Source organism: Coregonus lavaretus, assembly GCF_964263955.1.
Source record: "Coregonus lavaretus genome assembly, chromosome: 28".
NCBI classification, from domain to species: Eukaryota; Metazoa; Chordata; class Actinopteri; order Salmoniformes; family Salmonidae; genus Coregonus; species Coregonus lavaretus.
The window spans coordinates 31,705,635-31,726,861 of record NC_140015.1 but is presented as its reverse complement, the minus strand read 5'-3'; the positions used below and the strand labels follow the sequence as shown (position 1 = coordinate 31,726,861).

The 21,227-nt window shown below is 45.1% G+C and overlaps 1 protein-coding gene across 1 annotated transcript; it reads left to right on the top strand.

The window, feature by feature from the left end:
* Nucleotides 1-379: 379 nt before the first annotated feature.
* LOC311104320 (MHC class II regulatory factor RFX1-like) lies at nt 380-20,598 on the top strand. The gene is made up of 19 exons (XM_084146135.1): nt 380-588; nt 5,914-6,191; nt 6,393-6,521; nt 7,284-7,396; nt 8,145-8,246; nt 9,762-9,859; nt 10,159-10,588; nt 11,063-11,244; nt 11,467-11,586; nt 12,282-12,415; nt 12,834-12,952; nt 13,683-13,792; nt 13,909-14,060; nt 15,988-16,085; nt 16,191-16,340; nt 16,766-16,974; nt 17,275-17,428; nt 17,587-17,632; nt 17,848-20,598. The coding sequence occupies exons 2-19, from the start codon at nt 5,936-5,938 to the stop codon at nt 18,000-18,002; spliced, it is 2,757 nt and encodes a 918-aa protein (XP_084002261.1). The 5' UTR covers nt 380-588; nt 5,914-5,935; the 3' UTR covers nt 18,003-20,598.
* Nucleotides 20,599-21,227: the final 629 nt, after the last annotated feature.

The following is a 21,227-nucleotide window of genomic DNA, read 5'->3' as shown; positions in this document are numbered from 1 at the left end:
CTGCTCTGGAATATAATAGTTATGTCACTTTCACTTAACCTTATTACTCTAAAAGAGCTTGTTACACTAGGTCTAGGCCTACACAATAATAAAGTGACATGCTTGCAGACCAGGGTGTCATTTAGGTGGCATTGTGTAACAAAATGTAACATTTTATTTCAACGTATTAAATAAAATAAAACGGTGATCAATCTGAGTTACAGTGTTACTACCAAATCATTAACCACACAAGTTCATTGACAGTAGAATAATCGAATTTATATCCCGGATATGGAAACCGCCTCAGTCGTTTAATTTCATGTTCATGCTGGACATGGGTTTCTCACAAATGGGATGAAGTGCTTTGTATCGCCCAATTATGTGATACTACCACTTTAAAACATGTTGGGAGTTGTCTGCCAATCAGCGCGAAGGAGGGGGAGGGAAGAAAGCGGGTGGGTAGCAACAGTTGCCCCGGTGAGGACGAAGCGCCATAGCCACGGTAGCCCTGGCGACAAGAACCCAGCAACGAGAATCAACAACAACAGCCTGAATCCTTGAAAAAAATTAAAACAAAAATACCGGTGGGAAATTCACTCGGAATCAGAGGTGAAACTCTAAACATATTAGATAGCTTACGTGTGCTTCTAACATTTCAAATGAAACATTATGTTGGATGCTGCTGTTTTTTTTGCCTGTTGTTTCAGGAGCCATTTATAGCAAACTGGTTGCCAACGTCGTTAGCTAGCTAACTTGCTTGTTGGCTCATCAGTAGTGTCTCTTGAAACGCGGTGTCTGAGTACATTATGCCTGACATGACGCTTTAATACCCAGGCCGTTGTTATGGCGATGTCAAATGCACGATATGGGTACAAAATGGCGGGTGTTATAGATACGCGAGACAAGCTAACGACCGTTAGCTAGCTAGGCTAGCTCAGCTGTTGACATGCAGCTTGCTGACCAGGTCGAAGCTAATGTTAGATAGCAGCCTACGTGCAATACCACAGTGCCGCGTGTCAAATATTGTACTAGTTTTACCTATCTAATCAGCTTCAACGCAAAATGTCCTTCTGCCTGGCTGAGACAGAGGTTGACTAGTTAGCCAACGTTAGCTAGCTAGTTTCTAGCCAATCTCACTGTGCGAGCTGATGGTAGTAGTTTGGATAGAAAACCAAAAGCTAAGTAAAGATGCATTGTCATTTGGTAAATAAAGAGAAATAGCCGGCCAGCTATGCGCCAGAGGGTTTAGTTTGAGTCGCTGAGGTTTTAGTTCTCAAGCTCGTGCAAAGGCCACGAAGGCAAGAAAGGTGGCACTGGGAAGTGAAGTCAAGCAAGCGATGTAAAGAGGGGCGTGTCAGTGAGGGGCGCAACTGACTATATTATGCAGGTGTACAGTGGCAAGGACCTTGAAATATGGGAAACAAAAGAGGCATTTGCGTTCATTCCAAACAGTAGCTCATTCAGCTGGATATATATAAACTGCATTTTGTCCAAAAAAGTATATCTTCGTCTCGTTTTGGCAACAGCAAAGGTCATATATAGTTATTTGCTGAGTATTGGCTACTCAGTGAAACCCATACTATTGAATAGGCTAAAAGTGGTGAAAATGGGAGTGTTCTTGAAAACATTTTGCTTCACATCTGTAAGCCTACTATACTGTTACAAATTCCACAGAGCAGTGTCTCTTCTGTAAATGAGAGAAAGAGAGTGAGCGAAGGGTTTGGTACTTTAGGGAGAAATAGACATGTCAAGGCAAGTCCCCTGTAGCTCAGTTGGTAGAGCATGGCGCTTGCAACGCCAGGGTTGTGGGTTCGTTTCCCACGGGGAGCCAGAATGAAAATGTATGCACTCACTAACTGTAAGTCGCTCTGGATAAGAGCGTCTGCTAAATGACTAAAAGTGTAAATGTGAAAAAAGCATTCTGGCCTGTACAGTTGAAGTCGGAAGTTTACATACACCTTAGCCAAATACATTTAAACTCAGTTTTTCACAATTCCTGACATTTAATCCTAGTAAAAATTCCCTGTTTTAGGTCAGTTAGGATCACCACTCTATTTTAAGAATGTGAAATGTCAGAATAATAGTAGAGAGAACGATTTATTTCAGCTTTTATTTCTTTCATCACATTCCCGGTGGGTCAGAAGTTTACATACACTCAATTAGTATTTGGTAGCATTGCCTTTAAATTGTTTAACTTGGGTCAAACGTTTCGGGTAGCCTTCCACGAGCTTCCCACAATAAGTTGGGTGAATTTTGGCCCATTCCTCCTGACAGAGCTGGTGTAACTGAGTCAGGTTTGTAGGCCTTGCTCGCACACGCTTTTTGTGTTCTGCCCACACATTTTCTATAGGATTGAGTTCAGGGCTTTGTGATGGCCACTCCAATACCTTGACTTTGTTGTCCTTAAGCCATTTTGTCACAACTTTGGGAGTATGCTTGGGGTCATTGTCCATTTGGAAGACCCATTTGCGACCAAGCTTTAACTTCCTGACTGATGTCTTGACATGTTGCTTCAATATATCCACATAATTTTCCTTCCTGATGATGCCATCTATTTTGTGAAGTGCACCAGTCCCTCCTGCAGCAAAGCACCCCCACAGCATGATGCTGCCACCCCCGTGCTTCACGGTTGGGATGGTGTTCTTCGGCTTGCAAGCCTTCGCCTTTTTCCTCCAAACATAACGATTGTCATTATGGCCAAACAGTTCTATTTTTGTTTCATCAGACCAGAGGACATTTCTCCAAAAAGTACGATCTTTGTCCCCATGTGCAGTTGCAAACCGTAGTCTGGCTTTTTTATGGCGGTTTTGGAGCAGTGGCTTCTTTCTAGCTGAGCGGCCTTTCAGGTTATGTCGATATAGGACTCATTTTACTGTGGATATAGATACTTTTGTACCTGTTTCCTCCAGCATCTTCACAAGGTCCTTTGCTGTTGTTCTGGGATTGATTTGCACTTTCCGCACCAAAGTACGTTCATCTCTAGGAGACAGAACGCGTCTCCTTCCTGAGCGGTATGACGGCTGCGTGGTCCCATGGTGTTTATAGTTGCGTATTATTGTTTGTACAAATGAACGTGGTACCTTCAGGCGTTTGGAAATTGCTCCCAAGGATGAACCAGACTTGTGGAGGTCTACCATTTTTTTTTCTGGGGTCTGATTTCTTTTGATTTTCCCATGATGTCAAGCAAAGAGTCACTGAGTTTGTAGGTAGGCCTTGAAATACATCCACAGGTACACCTCCAATTGACTCAAATGATGTCAATTAGCCTATCAGAATCTTCTAAAGCCATGACATCAATTCCTGGATTTTTCCAAGCTGTATAAAGGCACAGTCAACTTAGTGTATGTACACTTCTGACCCACTGGAATTGTGATACAGGGAATTATAAGTGAAATAATCTGTCTGTAAACAATTGTTGGAAACATTACTTGTGTCATGCACAAAGTAGATGTCCTAACCGACTTGCCAAAACTATAGTTTGTTAACAAGACATTTGTGGAGTGGTTTAAAAACGAGTTTTAATGACTCCAACCGAAGTGTATGTAAACTTCCGACTTCAACTGTAGTAGCAGCAGTCACATTAGAGATGACTGTGATCGCATTACAGGTAACGGGACACCAAATGCATGCCTTTCTTTCCCGTCAAGCCTTCTCCTCCCCCAAACCTCTTCTCTAGCTGTACCAATAACAGTCTTTGCAGGGGAAATCTCAGTCGTAAGTGAATTGACTCATTATTAGGGCCAGACAGAATATGCGTAAGGTAACAGAAGTTCCCCATGTGTATAGCAATTGAAATTATGGAATTAATTAGAAGCAGTGCTACAATGCATGAATTACTGAGGTATAATTGTTTAAAATGTGTATAATGTATGTAAACTGTGTATTCTGTCTCTAAATGTTGTCTATCACTAGCAGCACCATATCACCAAGTACAATTCTGAGTATGTGCGAATGTACATGGCGAATAAAGGTGATTCTGATTCTGGGACAGCTGTAAAACCTCCCCTGCTGGGTTCCATCTGGACTTACTGACTCAATCATTATCACATTAAGGAACAGTCTGGATGATGATGATAGGGCTCCATTAAAGATAAAGCAACGATTTAACAATTACTATCTATAGCTACACTGAACAAAAATATAAACGCAACATGTAAAGTGTTGGTCCCATGTTTCATGAACTGAAATAAAAGTTCCCAGAAATTTTCCTTACACACAAAAAGCTTATTTCTCTCAAATGTGCCCAAATTTGTTTACATCCCTGTTAGTGAGCATTTCTCCTTTGCCAAGATAATCCATCCACCTGACATGTGTTGCATATCAAGAAGCTGATTAAACAGCATGATCATTACACAGGTGCACATTGTGCTGGGGACAATGAAAGGCCACTCTAAAATGTGCAGTATTATCACACAACACAATGCCACAGATGTCTCCATGTTTTGAGGGAGCGTGCAATTCGCATGCTGACTGCAGGAATGTCCACCAGAGCTGTTGCCAGAGAATTGAATGTTCATTTCTCTACCATAAGCCGCCTCTAATGTCGAGAATTTGTCAGTACGTCCAACCGGCCTCCCAACCGCAGACCATGTGTAACCACGCCAGCCTAGGATCTCCACATCTGGCTTCTTCACCTGCGGGATCGTCTGAGACCAGCCACCCAGACAGCTGATGAAACTGTGGGTTTAAACAACCGAAGAGTTTCTGCACAAACTGTCAGAAACCGTCTCAGGGAAGCCCATCTGCGTGCTCATCATCCTCACCAGGGTCTTGACCAGACTGCAGACCGACGTCGTAACCAACATGGGCAAATTCTCACCTTCGATGGTCACTGACACGCTGGAGAATTGTTCTCTTCAAGGATGAATCCTGGTTTCAACTGTACCGGGCAGATGGCAGACAGCGTGTATGGCGTCGTGTGGGCAAGCGGTTTGCTGATGTCAATGTTGTGAACAGAGTGCCCCATGGTGGCAGTGGGGTTATGGTTTGGGCGGGCATAAGCTACAGACAACGAACACAATTGCATTTTATCATTGCCATTTTGAATGCACAGAGATACCGTGACGAGATCCTGAGGCCCATTGTCGTGCCATTCATCCGCCGCCATCACCTCATGTTTCAGCATGATGATGCGCGGCTCCATGTCGCAAGGATCTGTACACAATTCCTGGCAGCTGAAAATGTCCCAGTTCTTCCATGGCCTGCATACTCACCAGACATGTCATCCATTGAGCATGTTTGTGATGCTCTGGATTGACGTGTACGACAGCGTGTTCCAGTTCCCGCCAATATCCAGCAACTTCGAACAGCCATTGAAGAGGAGTGGGACAACATTCCACAGGCAACAATCAACAGCCTGATAAACTTTATGTGAAGGAGATGTGTCGCGCTTCGTGAAGCAAATGGTGGTCACACCAAATACTGACTGGTTTTCTGATCCACGCCTCTACCTTTTTAAAAAGATATCTGTGACCAACAGATGCATATCTGTATTCCCAGTCATGTGAAATCCATAGATCAGGGCCTAATTCATTTCCTTATATGAACTGAAATTGTTGCATGTTGCGTTTATTTTTGTTCTGTGTAGATTAGCCTGGACCCCGATCTGTTTGTGCTCTTGCCATCAACATTGCTGTCATTGTCAAGCCAAACATGACGATTCCGTCTCAAGCCAAACATGACAATTCCGTCTCAAGCCAAACATGACGATTCCGTCTCAAGCCAAACATGACGATTCCGTCTCAAGCCAAACATGACGATTCCGTCTCAAGCCAAACATGACGATTCCGTCTCAAGCCAAACATGACGATTCCGTCTCAAGCCAAACATGACGATTCCGTCAGGAATTGGCAAGAGAGCAGAAACAGAGTGGCACCCAGACTTCAGCTAGATCTCTTAGCTAACAAGATTGCATTTTATTTTTCACATATTCAGTGTCTGAGTCCCAGTTCTCGTGATGGCCACGACAGGCTACGTGGAGGAGTTGCAGCCCGTGACGACCCAGCCCCAAGGGGCAGCAGGTGGGAGTGTGACGGTGGCCGGACAGTCCTCCACCTCAGCCTCCGCTGCCCCACACACGGTGGTAGCTCCTACGCAGCAGTTCCTGGCCGAGCTTCAGACCACGGTGGTGGATCCTCCCACCGCTGCAGCCGCAGCAGGACAAACCACACCTCCTGCACAAGCCACTCCCACAGCGGCACAGAAGACAGCAGGTATTATTTCTGCCAGTATAATTTTTCATTTGATTGTAATACATTTATTGATTGCGATGTATAAATACAGATTTCTATAGTTTCATTGATACATTTATGTACTGTTACATCATTTTGAGTCATGTCTTACAGGTATGCATCAATTCAGCTGCTTATGACAATGCGTATCATGCAATAAATAAACCCTAATGTCTGTATCAGTTGTCCAGGTGGCACCCACACAGGGTCCTCCCCCCCAGACCCAGTATGTGACGGCTGAGATCCAGGGTTCCTCGTCACAGGCCAACAACGCCCAGAACATCCCCCAGTACATCGTAGTCACCGTCACAGGTGAGCCGGGCTCAGCGTCACATCACATGCTACTGACTGTAGACCTTATTTATTTGAAGTCATGACCGACACTAGCCTGGTCCCAGATCTGTTTGTGCTGTCCTACTAACTCCTATGGTCATTGTCACGCAGAAGCAAGCAAGCACAAACACATCTGGGACCAGGCCACATTATTGCTGCATTTCATTCAGAAACCTGACAACTTTAGCTAAGAATAGGTACGATATGCTTTATAGAAAATATGAATGATAAAAATAAAGAGGCATGTGCATTTATTGTAAATTACACTTTAGAATCAGAATCATTGGTGTCACGTTCCTAGATGGGACTGAGAGAGAGGAAGTAACAAGTCTCACAGCTTACAAGCTCTGTTCTAGATCTTAAGAGAGATGTTCTGATTCACAGTTTCTTCCAAATGAGACTAAAAACCTGCAATGAGTAGAATGTCGATGACTGCTGTGAACTCTCTCCCTGTGCTCTTGCTTATCATGAAGAGGTTGTGTACTGTAATATGTGGGTGTGGTGGCTCAGAGTGAAGTAACAGTTTCATATGAACAACTCTCTCTCTCCCTTTCTCTCTCTCTCTCTCTCTCTCTCCCTTTCTCTCTCTCCCTCCCTCACACTCTCCCTCACACTCTCTCCCTTTCTCTCTCTCTCTCGCGCTCTCTCTCTCTCTCCCTTTCTCTCTCTCTCTCTCTCGCGCTCTCTCTCTCCCTCCCTTTCTCTCTCTCTCTCTCTCTCTCTCTCTCTCTTTCTCCACAGAGGGCTCTCTCCATTCAAGTGACTCTGTGTCTGACTCCAGCTCTCCTGCAGCTGTGGTACAGCAGACTGGGGTTCCCACACAGGTGGTGCAGCAGGTGCAAGCAGCACAGCAGGTAGAGGTCCCTTCCCCTCCCTCATTCACACCTGGGTCATGTTCATTAGGTACCAAACAGAAGAAAACTGATTAAAACAGGGAGGTGACTATCTGGACTTTTTTTCTGTTTCATGCCCTAATGAACATGATCCTGGTAGACACATGATATTGCAACAATTACTCACTTGAAACCACACTGAAAAAAACAGTTTATTATTCACAACTCATAAGACTTGGTTCTGCCAAAATAGCGCTGACATAAAGTATTTATGCGTCCCTTTGATATTTGGTGTACAGCATTGGTGCACTATTATGTGGGAAATGAGAAGTGATGAAGAACATGACTTGATAGTCTCAGCAGTTGTTGGTTTTACAGCAACAACCTCTGGGCAAACCAAGAAGTGATGAAAAAGTTTATCGAAACTACCATTTGCTGTTCCCTGAGAGAACTTGGCCGGAAATAGCTCAAAATACTAGTCTCTCTAGCCTATGGCGTCTAACTGCTCTCAGATAGCAAAACAGTAACCAGATGTTTTATTGTCACATACAGGTGCAGTGAAATGTGTTGTTTTACAGGGTCAGCCATAGTAGTACGGTGTGGAGTATGTGTTGGACAAGTCAGGACATGGGAAGCATGAGGAAACATTTTCAGTTCTCGTCACACCCAGTTTGGGCTGATGTAACAGGGCTATTATCTTTGCTACCAGACGCTATTGTCTTAGCTACACACTGTGTGAATCTATCTGTGTTGTTTTTCCTGTCCTTAGAGGTCAGTGGTGCAGGCAACTTCCCAGATCACAGCCAAGACTGAACAGGGCACCACCCAGCTGAGTGTCACCAACCTGCAGCCTGTCCACCTCACTCAGGAGGTAAGATGCACACACACACACACACTCGCTCTCAAAAAGGCATAACACACACATGCACAAGACATAAACACACACACATAACCATCCTTTGAGCTAAAGATATTATCTATAATTCAATAACCACACACTGTGTTGCATTGTATTATGTATTCCTTTGATCCTGCTGAGCTAGATAAACCTCACAACATTTCCCTCCTGGTTGGTTGGTTCCAGAGTTCGCATAGCAAACAGAGTGAGAGGGATGAGGCAGACGTAGGGAGAGACCGAGAGGTAGAGGAGGAGTGGACAACAGCAGAGCAGAGCAGGACAGACACACAGTACTTTGCATGGGTGCCGTCAGACAGACACACAGACATGCAGACAGACGGACACAGCCTCCAGGAGTACCCCTCCTACATCCCCCTCTCCCTTCCCCTGGCCTTCCCTCCCTTCGCCTTGCCCCTGTCGGTGCTCTCACTGGGCTGGGAGGGGATGGAGATGGGAGGCTACCCCGCGGTCACCACAGCCCAAGGACAACCACTCCTGTTTGACGCAGCCTCTGCCCTCAGAGTAGGTCAATTAGGTAGAATTTCTGGCTTAGTCTCCCATTGATCAGTGCCCAACTAAGTGCAGTTTTAACTTAAAGATGCACTATGCAGAAATCGCTCCGCCATTTCCTGGTTGCTAAAATTCTAATAGTTCACCTAATTTCAGTTTATGTGACAAAACAAGCAAGTATAGTGTAGAAATTCATATTTTTTTTACATTTTATTTTTATTAACCTTTATTTAACTAGGCAAGTTAGTTAAGAACAAATTCTTATTTACAATGACGGCCTACACCGGACGATGCTGGGCCAATTGTGCGCCACCCTATGGGACTCCCAATCACGGCCGGTTGTGATACAGCCTGGAATCAAACCAGGGTCTGTAGTGACGGAGATGCAGTGCCTTAGACCGCTGCGCCACTCGGGAGCCCATCTAAACCACTGTGAAATATATTTTCCATAACCAAAAATATTTTATTTTCAGCTGAAGCTGGTGTACAAAACCTAGTAAAAGACGCAAAAAACGAAACTTAAGAACGGGTAGCAGAGAAATACATAGAACAGATTTACCGCTTCTTAGACTTGCTTTCAATGAGAATGGCAGATCCATAACACACATTTATATGTGAATGTAATCGAGTCACCCCAAAAATTACATATTGCAGCTTTAAATGGAAGTTAGGATTTGCCTCTATGTAGGGATCCTAGGGAGGCTATCAGTGGGTAACAGAGTGTAGTGGGAATAAGGCAGAGACAACACAGTAGGTAGGAAAGAGCGATGTGAAGGGGAAGAGGAGCAGCTTGCAAGTCAAGGTCATTTTCCTATTGAAGTGAATGAGCCTGTGATTGATGTGGTATCCCTCATGATTGACTACGGTTTAAATATTTGGACACACTTCAAAGGAAATTGGAGGAGGTGGAGTAGATTAGTGTTTTGACCGACTCTGTGTGTATACTCATGCCTGCGTGTGTGTGTGTGTGTGTCCCAGGTGCAGCAGCAGCTCCAGCAGGTGCCAGTGCAGCATGTGTACACCAACCAGGTGCAGTATGTTGAAGGGGGAGACAACAACTACACCACCAGCACCATGTAAGCTTTCCTCTCCACTACTCTCTCTGAACACTACCTGTCTATATTGATATAATGCTATGCTACTGCTTATATAGTTTGTTAACTGTTGCTAACTAGCTAGCTTGATCACCTCAACTTCTAAAACTAGACAGTGGAGTTGGCCAGACAGCACAGACAGATCTGGGACTGCTATTTTTGTGATGCAGTGGTTTAGCTTTCAAGACAACAGTTAAACTACCGAATTTGAAACTAACTCTCCCTCTCTCCTCCCCTGCTCCCTTCCTCCCTCCCTCCCCCCTCACCCTCCCTCTTTCCAGTCGTTCAGGCAGCTTCACCTACACAGACACCCCTCTGTACACCCAGACCACCGCTGCCCCTTACTACGAAGCCCCTCCCACCTCTGGCTCACAGGTCACCACCACCGGCACACCCCTGACCGTCTCCGTGACAACGGGCTCTGCCGGTGGTGTGTCTATGTACGTGGCTGGCACAGGCCAGATCGTGGCCAATCCGGCAGCTGCCGCTGGGGGCGGGGCGACAGTGGTGGCGACAGGGGGAACAGCCAATGGGGCTGGGGAAGGGGCGGGGGCTAATGGCAGCGGGGGCAGCTATGTGATCCAGGGGGGGTACATGCTGGGCGGCAACAGTCAGGGGGGCTACTCCTCCCACAACGCCCGCTCCTCTCCTGCCACCGTTAGTATAACAGAGGGCGAGGAGGGTAGCGGCGTACCGTCAGCAGACAAAAAGGTATGCAGAGATGCCAATCTCAACACTATTCTCTTACACACACACCTATCAGTGTTCTGCTAGTCTCAGTACTAGACTGTTGGAGGGACATGGCTGTTCTGCTAGTCTCAGTACTAGACTGTTGGAGGGACATGGCTGTTCTGCTAGTCTCAGTACTAGACTGTTGGAGGGACATGGCTGTTCTGCTAGTCTCAGTACTAGACTGTTGGAGGGACATGGCTGTTCTGCTAGTCTCAGTACTAGACTGTTGGGGACATGGCTTCATCATGTTTTCATGTTATAGCAGTGCATCTTATGGAAGAGCAACTTTGATTGAAATAAGTCGACTCTGTATTCTTATTCAAATTCCTCCTATTGTAAACTGTCTGTATGGCAAGCATCCCATCACTATTTATATTTGTAAATATGAATAGTGTGTGTTTGTTGACTAACCCATCCATCTCTCCTCTCTCTCTGTGTCTCCCTCTCTGCCAGGTGCAGTGGCTGCTAGATAACTATGAGACAGCTGAAGGGGTCAGTCTGCCTCGCTCCACCCTCTACTGCCACTACCTGCTGCACTGCCAGGAGCAGAAGCTGGAGCCCGTCAACGCTGCCTCCTTTGGGAAGCTGATCAGATCTGTGTTCATGGGGCTACGCACGCGCCGCCTGGGCACCCGGTGAGAGGGGTTATGTCATACAGACACACAGAAGCACACACACAAACAAATACACACAGATTAACATATCCATGCAAACGCACACAGGCACATGCATGTAGACACACACGTGTCGGTAGGCGCACACACACACACACACACACACACACACACACACACACACACAGTGATGCCCCCAAAAGCATAGGCTGAATCAGAGGCTGAGTTGTGTGTGTGTTCCAGGGGGAACTCCAAGTACCACTATTACGGCCTGAGGATCAAGGCCTGCTCCTCTCTGATCAGACTGATGGAGGACCAGCAGCATCTGGCCATGAGACAGCAGCCCTTTTCTCAGAAACAGAGGTGGGCTATCAACCTCTCTGTCTCACTTGCTCTCTCTGAGTCTCTCTCTCTCTCTCTTCTTTCACTCCCACAGTGCCTCTCAATCGCTGTCCCCCTCTAGCACTCTAACAGTTGCTCTCTTTCCTACCCTCTCACTCTCACTCTCTCTCTGTCTCTCTGTCTCTCTTTCCTACCCTCTCACTCTCTCTCTCTCACTCTCTCTCTGTCTCTCTTTCCTACCCTCTCACTCTCTCTCTCTCTCTCTCTCTGTCTCTCTTTCCTACCCTCTCACTCTCTCTCTCTCTCTCTCTCTCTGTCTCTCTTTCCTACCCTCTCACTCTCTCTCTCTCTCTCTCTCTGTCTCTCTTTCCTACCCTCTCACTCTCTCTCTCTTTCCTCCCCTCTCACTCTCTCTCTCTCTCTCTCTCTGTCTCTCTTTCCTACCCTCTCACTCTCTCTCTCACTCTCTCTCTGTCTCTCTTTCCTACCCTCTCACTCTCTCTCTCTCTCTCTCTCTCTGTCTCTCTTTCCTCCCCTCTCACTCTCTCTCTCTTTCCTCCCCTCTCACTCTCTCTGTCTCCCTTTCTCTCATTTCATTTCTGTATTTCTGGCCTTATTCCTATAACTTATTGTGTCATTTTGTTTTATCTCTCTCATTGAAGCCTCTGCTGTATAAAGGAACTTTATTGTTTTTATAATTAACTCCGCCTCCCTAGGTTGAAGCCGGTGCAGAAGGTGGAGGGGATGACCAATGGCATGGCAGCAGGCTCGGGCCAACAGCAGCAACAGCAGCAGGGGGCGGGGCTCTCTGACATCAGCGCCCAAGTGCAGCAGTACCAGCAGTTCCTGGGTGAGGGGGTGGGGGGTGTCAGGTCTGTCAACACTAGGGTTATTTGGGGTAACACCTTATTGTACCGTCCTGGTGTTTACATCATGTGATAACAATAAGGACTGGAGTCAATGAGTAACTACTTCACTTAGTGCTTGTTTAAATGATCCCCAAAGAAACAGAAGAGGGATTACAATGTACATACTATATAATAACATTTTACCATATTTTATCAAGTACAGTAGAGAGATACAAAAATACGAATCTCAGAGTTACAGACTGACTGGTTAACGGAATGGACAATATTGAACCTGGACATTTACTAAAAACTTACAAATTAATTTCAGTAGGTTACAGACTGTGCTAAAAACAGGTCAGACATTTACAGTATCTGGCTTGTGTAAATACACAATTCATATTGTCTTCTGTCCCCATTCAGACGCGTCCCGGACCCTCCCAGAGTTCCCTGACCTTGACCTGCAGGGGAAGGCCCTACCGGAGGGCATAGAACTGGAGCACATCAAGAGCTTCCAGCTGCTGTATCGGGAACACTGTGAGGTGCCTGTCTGTATGTCACACTGATTGTTTATATGTACAGTATGTTACTGTGTGTCTGTCTGTCGGCAAAGAGGCCTACTTCTGTCTGTATTTCTGTCTACACCGAGGCCTACCCCTGTCTCCCTGTCTGTCTACATAGAGGCCTACCCCTGTCTGTATGTCTGTCTGCACCGAGGTCTACCCCTGTCTGTCTGCACGGAGGTCTACCCCTGTCTGTCTGTACAGAGGCCTACCCCTGTCTGTCTGCACGGAGGTCTACCCCTGTCTGTCTGTACAGAGGCCTACCCCTGTCTGTCTGTACAGAGGCCTATCCGTGTCTGTATGTCTGTCTGCACCGAGGTCTACCCCTGTCTGTCTGTACAGAGGCCTACCCCTGTCTGTCTGTACAGAGGCCTACCCCTGTCTGTCTGTACAGAGGCCTACCCCTGTCTGTCTGTACAGAGGCCTACCCCTGTCTGTCTGTACAGAGGCCTACCCCTGTCTGTCTGTACAGAGGCCTACCCGTGTCTGTCTGTACAGAGGTTTACCCCTGTCTGTCTGTACAGAGGCCTACCCCTGGTGTATGTCTCATTGTTCATTAATCAGTTGTTGTATAGTCCTGTTATGTACATGTAATCTGTACGTCTCACTGTTGTTTCTGTCTGTCCAGCTGTCCTATGCATCCTTTGCATAAAGGGAGGAGCTAAGCTAGTTGATACTGATGCTGCTGGTGTTCCCTCTTTGTTTACAGGCTATTCTGGACGTGACGATCAACCTGCAGTTCACCCTGGTGGAGACCCTGTGGAAGACCTTCTGGAGGTTCGAAGAGAGCCAGAGTGGAGACACTGGCACACTGGCTGTGTAAGTCTTGTCCTGGGACTTCAATATGCTACTAAAGCAGTTGTCATTTTTTGATATCAAGTCATTTTTTAGAGACGCCTGTGTCATTTTCTAATGTATCTGTATTGTTGTAACAGACATGATGAGTCTGAGAAGCGCCTGCCCAAGGAGTGTCTAGTGATCCTGTGTAAGTACGACCCTGTGCTCCGCTGGAGCCGCGACTGTGACAACACCCTGTACCAGGGCCTGGTGGAGATCCTCATCCCCGATGTGCTGCGGCCCATCCCCAGTGAGTTATAGCGCACTACATAACACTACATAATACTGATAAAACTACATAGCAGTATAGAGTGCCTTCAGAAAGTATTCACACCTCTTTACTTTTTCCACATTTTGTTGTGTTACAGCCTGAATTTGAAATTGATTACATTTTAGATTTTTTGTCACTGGCTTAGACACAATACCCCATAATGTCAAATTGGAATTATGTATTTAGAAATGTTTACAAATTCATTCAAAATGAAAAGCTGGAATGTCTTCAGTCAATAAGTATTCAACCCCTTTGTTATGGCAAGCCTAAACAAGTTCAGGAGTAAAAATGTACTTAACAACTCACATAATAAGTTGCAAACACTCACTCTGTGTTCAATAATAGTGTTTAACATGATTTTTGAATGATCACCTCATCTCTGTACCCCACACATACAATTATCTGTAAGGTCCCTCAGTCGAGGAGTGAATTTCAAACACAGATTCAACCATAAAGACCAAGGAGGTTTTCCAGTGCCTCGCAAAAAAAGGGCACCTATTGGTAGATGGGTAAAAAAAAAAATACAGACATTGAATATCCCTTTGAGTTATTAATTACACTTTGAATGGTGTATCAATACACCCAGTTACTACAAAGTTACAGGCGTCCTTCCTAACTCAGTTGCTGGAGAGGAAAGAAACCGCTCGGGATTTCACCATGAGGCCAATGGTGACTTTAAAACAGTTACAGAGTTTAATGGCTGTGATTAGGAGAAAACAGAGGATGGATCAACAACATTGTAGTTACTCCACTAACCTAATTGACAGAGTGAAAAGAAGGAAGCCTGTACAGAATACAAATATTCCAAAACATGCATCCAGTTTGCAACAAGGCACTAACGTAATACTGCATTAAAAATGTGGCAAAGCAATTCAATTTCTTGTCCTGAATACAAAGTGTTATGTTTGGGGCAAATCCAACACAAAACATTACTGAGTACCACTCTCCATATTTTCAAGCATAGTGGTGGCTGCATCATGTTATGGGTATGCTTGTAATCGTTAAGGACTGGGGAGTTTTTCAGTATAAAAAAAGAAACAGAATGGAGCTAAGCACAGGCAAAATCCTAGAGAGAAACCTGGTACATTCTGCTTTCCACCAGACACTGGGAGTTGAATTCACCTTTCAGCAGGACAATAACCTAAAACACAAGGCCAAATCTACACTGAAGTTGCTTACCAAGAAGACAGTGAATGTTCCTGAGTGTCTGAGTTACAGTTTGACTTACTGTAAATCTGTTTGAAAATATATGGCAAGACCTGAAAATGGTTGTCTAGCAATGATCAACAACCAATTTGACAGAGCTTGAAGAATTTTGAAAATAATAATGGGCAATGTTGCACAATCCAGGTGTAGAAAGCTCTTAGAGACTTACCCAGAAAGACTCACAGCTGTAATCACTGCCAAAGGTGATTCTAACATGTATTGACTCAGGGGGTTGAATACTTACAGCATCTAATCAAGATATATTAGTGTTTTATTTTTGATGATTTGTTTTTTACAAATGTTAGAATTTTTCTTCCACTTTGACATTGCATAGCATTTTGTGTAGATCGTTGACAAAAACTGACAATTAAATCCATTTTAATCCCACTTTTTACACAACAAAATGTGGAAAAATAAGGGGTGTGAATACTTTCTGAAAGCACTGTATAACACTACATAGCACAACATTACACTATATTAAAGTACACATGACATGGCATTATGCTGCACTACATTATACTATCTGACACAACATAGCACTAAATTACACTAATTTATCTACATAACACAATAAAACACAGTGTCAGAGATCCTCAACTATCAAAGCAGGTTTGAGTTCAAGGACATACTGCTCACCACCACATAGGAGAGCACATTCAGTTCAGACCTGTTTCAACCCCTCTCTCTCTCCTGTCCACAGGTGCCTTAACTCAAGCCATCCGCAACTTTGCCAAGAGTCTGGAGAGCTGGTTGACCAACGCTATGATGAACATCCCAGAAGAGATGGTCCGCATCAAGGTGTGTGTCTGCTTGCATGTGTGTTGGGCAGCATGTGTTGGTTTCTGCGGTGTGTCCTTGGTGAGGTCACGCTCTCTTTTCTTACTTCCTCCTCTCGTCCTCCAGGTGACGTCGGCCAGTTCGTTTGCCCAGACGCTGCGCAGGTACACCTCTCTGAACCACCTGGCCCAGGCAGCCAGGGCCGTGCTACAGAACACAGCTCAGATAAACCAGATGCTCAGCGACCTCAACCGTGTCGACTTCGCCAACGTTCAGGTCCGTCTGACCTCTCACCTCTGGTTACAGTGTAAAGTGACAGTCAGACACTATCCAGACCATAGACATGTCATTATATTCATATGATGCAGACCAGCACTGATGGTGATCACTGTAGTGTTTGTTTGGTAGATGTAGTATAGTGTCCTAAAGCTCTGTGTGTGCTGCTGTTGTTGTTGTCGTGCTGACATAACACAGGTGGCCTATGTTACCTTGTCATTCAACTATTATATTTTACAATTGTGAAGTGACAATAATATAAGAGACTCTCTCTCTTTCTTTCTCTCCTCTTCCTCCCCTCTTTCTCTCTCTCCCCCTCCTCTCTCTCCCCCTCCTCTCTCTCTTTCCTCTTCCCCTCTCTCTCCCTCTCCCCCTCCTCCCCTTTCTCTCGCTCTCGCCCTCTCCTTCCCTCTCTCTCCATACAGGAGCAGGCGTCGTGGGTGTGTCGCTGTGAGGACCGTGTGGTGCAGCAGTTGGAGCAGGACTTCAAGCTGACCCTGCAGCAGCAGAACTCTCTGGAGCAGTGGGCTGCCTGGCTGGACGGGGTGGTCTCCCAGGTCCTAAAGCCCTACCATGCCAGCGCCGCCTTCCCCAAGGCCGCCAAGCTCTTCTTGCTCAAGTGGTCCTTCTACAGGTGAGAATGGTATTAGTCTCATCTAGTCCCATGACTGCTAAATACGGTTGAACATTTCTTGTAATTTCACACATTTTCCCAGGTTTTCCAGAAATCACGATTGGAGTATTACCAACTAGAATCAAAATGTGAATAAGCAGGGAGGGAATCCTCCAACTGGGATGTCTGGAAAACTGGGAAATTTGGGAAAGGTCCTGGAATTTTACAACCCTACTGCTCAGAGATGTTTTTTTCCTTGTTAGTCAGGAAATCCAGATTTGTTTTATCCATGCCAAACTCCTCCTCCTCCTCTCCATCCAGTTCCATGGTGATTAGAGACTTGACTCTGCGTAGTGCTGCCAGCTTCGGATCCTTCCACCTGATCAGACTGCTATATGATGAGTACATGTACTACCTGATAGAACACAGAGTGGCCCAGGCTAAAGGAGAGACACCCATCGCTGTCATGGGAGAGGTACACACACATATATACACATGCGCACACACACACACATACACACGCGCACACACACACACAGTGGTCCAAGCCAAAAAAGCTAATGTGCTGTTGATATTAGTTACCATTGTTCAATTGTTACCATTAGACACTAACTCATTTCCTGTGTCTCTCAGTTCGCCAGTCTTGGCAGGAGTTTGAACCCACTGGATCCAGACAAAGGTAACTACCGTCCACGTTGTTTGATACAAAGCACATGCAGCCAGACATAAAGCTACTTATTGAGGATTGCCCAATCCCAAATCAATCCCTACCCCTTACGCATTTGTGGAGATCTGAGAGCATAGGGGTTAGGGACTGATTTGGGATTGGGCAATCTATTCCCATAACCATGGTTTCTGATATTAACCCTCCTCCCACTTGTGTCTGTCTTCCAGAAGAGGAAGAGGAGGAGGAAGAGGAGAGCGATGACGAGTGTCAGGAGCTGTCTCTGCCCTCTGACGGGGCGGGGCTGGGGGAGGAGTCTCTGGAGCCGCCTACCAAGCTGGCTAGAACCGACCAGAGAGTACTCTTCACCACGGGCCAGGACTGATCACACACACACTGATACACACATGCACAAACACACATCCATTCACAGACGTACACACATGAACACATTGATTGATACACATTTGTATACACACATACACCAAGATACACTAATATGTACACTAGAGGTTGACACAGGAGTGAAAATTCATTCCTGTTCCTGTGGATTGTCGATCCTGTCCTGTCCCGAACATGACTCTAGAACTTGACTCCCATTCCTGACAGACCTGTTCCCGTGTCAACCTCTAATGTACAGTTTCTACACACATTTGAGTGTAGATAATGTACACACACACACACACAGTCCCAATAAGGTCTGTATGGCACAAATCTGCTGTAAGCACAGATACCACACATGCATGGATGGGCACACAATCATCGGTCCAGCGTTGCTGGACAAAGGCCACAGGGTGAACTTACACACACACACACCCGACCCAAGGACTGAAGAGAAAGTGTTTGTTGTCACTTGGATGGATCTGTGTGTTGAACAAGGACCTCCCATGTTTCTCTGTATTGGTGTCACTGAATGCCAAACAGGGCAGCGCAATGTACATGCCAACCTGGGCTACCCTTCCAACAACTGTCTGCTGTACCAAGGTGGTCCTGAAGATATGACTGTTAACAGTTCATCCTCCCTTACCCAACCCTTCAGTATAGGGAGGAACGGAGGGAGGAATAGGATGAAAGAGGAAATGGCTGCTTACGATTCTGCAGTTCTAGGTGGTCCATTTAGCTGTCAATCAAAGCCCAAGAGCCAATCAGAAGGAGATGGGGCCTGTGGGTGACAGCAGATAGACTGTAAAGGGAGTTGTTGTGTGTGTGTGTGTTTTTGATGCCGTGTGTGTGTGTGTGTGCACTGGAGTCCTACTGCTGTGCTATATTTGTAGTGTGAGAATGAACATGCGTTGATTTTTGTGATCGTGTGTGTGTGTCTTGTAACGTGTGTCTGGTTGTACGATAGTTGAGTCTGTGCTTCAGAAGAAGTGTTGACTGTATATTTGGTGGATATTTTCAAAAGCATTCAAAATCATTTGGGGCGAATTTTTTATTTGCTGTTTTCCTGAAAAAGAGTGTCAGGGTTTTGGGGGTTCCTGTCACAACCACTCACACACAAAAGATAAAACCCTGGTTTAAAGGCGTTTCCATGTCAACCCCATGGATGTGGAAAAGTAGTCCCATAATTTCTCTCACCTGCAGTGTCCCTCTGCCTCTGCTGAATGTGCAGTTCTGTAAAGGGCTCAGTTCAATATATATTCCTGTTTGTGTGTTCAAGTGCTTCATTGCCATCTGTTTTATTGGTTTCTGTTGAGACCTTTGTGGCCTCTTGTTGTCCACACGTCATTGCTCCAGCCTTATTTAATTTTTTATGTTTGTTTGTCTTTTTCTTTTCTGTGCCAAACATTGCTGATTTCAAATAATTACTTTGTTTGTTTGTTTACATGTTCCAAGAAGGACTGTGCTGGACTGAGTTAAGATGTGATAATATTGATAATATAATTATATATATGTGTGTCACTCTATTTCCTTTTCATTGTCACAAAGTGAACCTTCCTTTGTCTGGTGATGTGGAGTCAGTCTGTCACACACTAGGTATATTTTGTGTGTATGTGTATTTACTGAGATTCGTTATTGATTGTGTACGTTTGATTTCAGTTCTCCTCAAGTGAGCTCTCCATACATACACAGGCCTAGGGTCCTGCTTCGTTTGCCCAGTCACCGTCAATGACTGTCCTTTAGATGGTCAGATATCAGTAGCCTGGTCCCATATCTGTTTGTACTATCTTGCCAACTCCTGGTGTGACAATGACCATAGAAGTTGGTGAGACAGCACAAACCAATCTGGGACCAGGCTAGAATATAACAGTTCTGCCTATTTATCACAGACCGTCTCCACTTCGAGATCCCTATAGATCTCTTCCATGTACAGTACTGTATATCTGTGTCTGATGGAATCGCAGGGAACAGGTGTAAGGTACTCTGAGAAAGACCTTACAGTCGGTGTCATTGCTGTATGGGTTTAGCCTGGTCCCAGCACAAACAGATCTGGGATCAGGCTCGATGTGAAACGAGACAGGAGAACCACAGTCACCTTATCTTCCTCTACATGTCTCACTCGTTTCCTTCCTTCCTGCCAATGTTTTTCTGCTGTTTTTTGTTAAAGCCATTTTCTTAGAACATTGTCCACCATTATCGGTTCAGTTGTTGAACATGTATTGTTTGAACATTTCATTACATTTAAGTGTCACAAGAAAGTTTTCAAAGGCTGCAATGCATGTCTTGAGCACGCAGCGTGGACCTCTAAACCAGCATGTTTTACCCTCTGGGGCGTCTGCTGCTACCACAGCTGTTGACATATCACTCCGATGTCCTGCGGATCTCCCTATACACGATGGCCATTCTTTTCCAGACAAAAATGTTTTGTCATTTTTATAGTGTTCAGTTTCTTATTTCTAAAAACAAAAACGGTATTGTGTGGCAGTGTTTTATGAATTTGGTCAACTACAAGTATGACTGTGCCTTTGGGAGGTTGTAGAATGCACTTCAAATGTTTTTAATTTTAAAGATATAAAATAAATTAAGAATTTTTAAAATTGTCACGTTGTCACACCCTTGCCTTTTTTTCTCTTCACATTGTCAGACACTTGCCTTTGTACATTTCAGTGGAGAAAACAAACTAGTTTCCGTTTGAGCAGGGTATGAGGACTGCTATTGTGATGTTTCGAAAGTATGTACTTTCCATAACAGTGTCTGGGGTGTATTCATTAGTGCAACAGAAAACGTTTTAACTATTTGTTTTTCTTCAATTGGACAAATTTAGGTAGGTCCCTCCGCATTTCATCCTGTTTGCTTCCGTTTGGTTCCTAGTGAATACACCCCTGGTCTGTCACATGGTCTTTGTGGCAAGCACTGCTCAGAAGAGCTCAGGTTCAGCTTCCTGTCCCCTTTTGGTGTGACAAGAAAGGAGACAAGAATTGAGACCTGAGACCTCACTGTAATACTTATACACACACAAATGAAGGACCACAGTAAATTCATGTTCCTGAAAGCAGACTGTGGTCATGTCACATTTAACCTACATTGTAATAGACTGTGGTGAAAGCACATTGAAAGGCTATAAGTTGTTTACTAACTCTTTGATAGACATTTTGTTAATGTGTTTATATGGTTGTCTACATGCTGATACAACTACAGTTGAGGTAGTCTCATGTAGCCATGCAGGCAC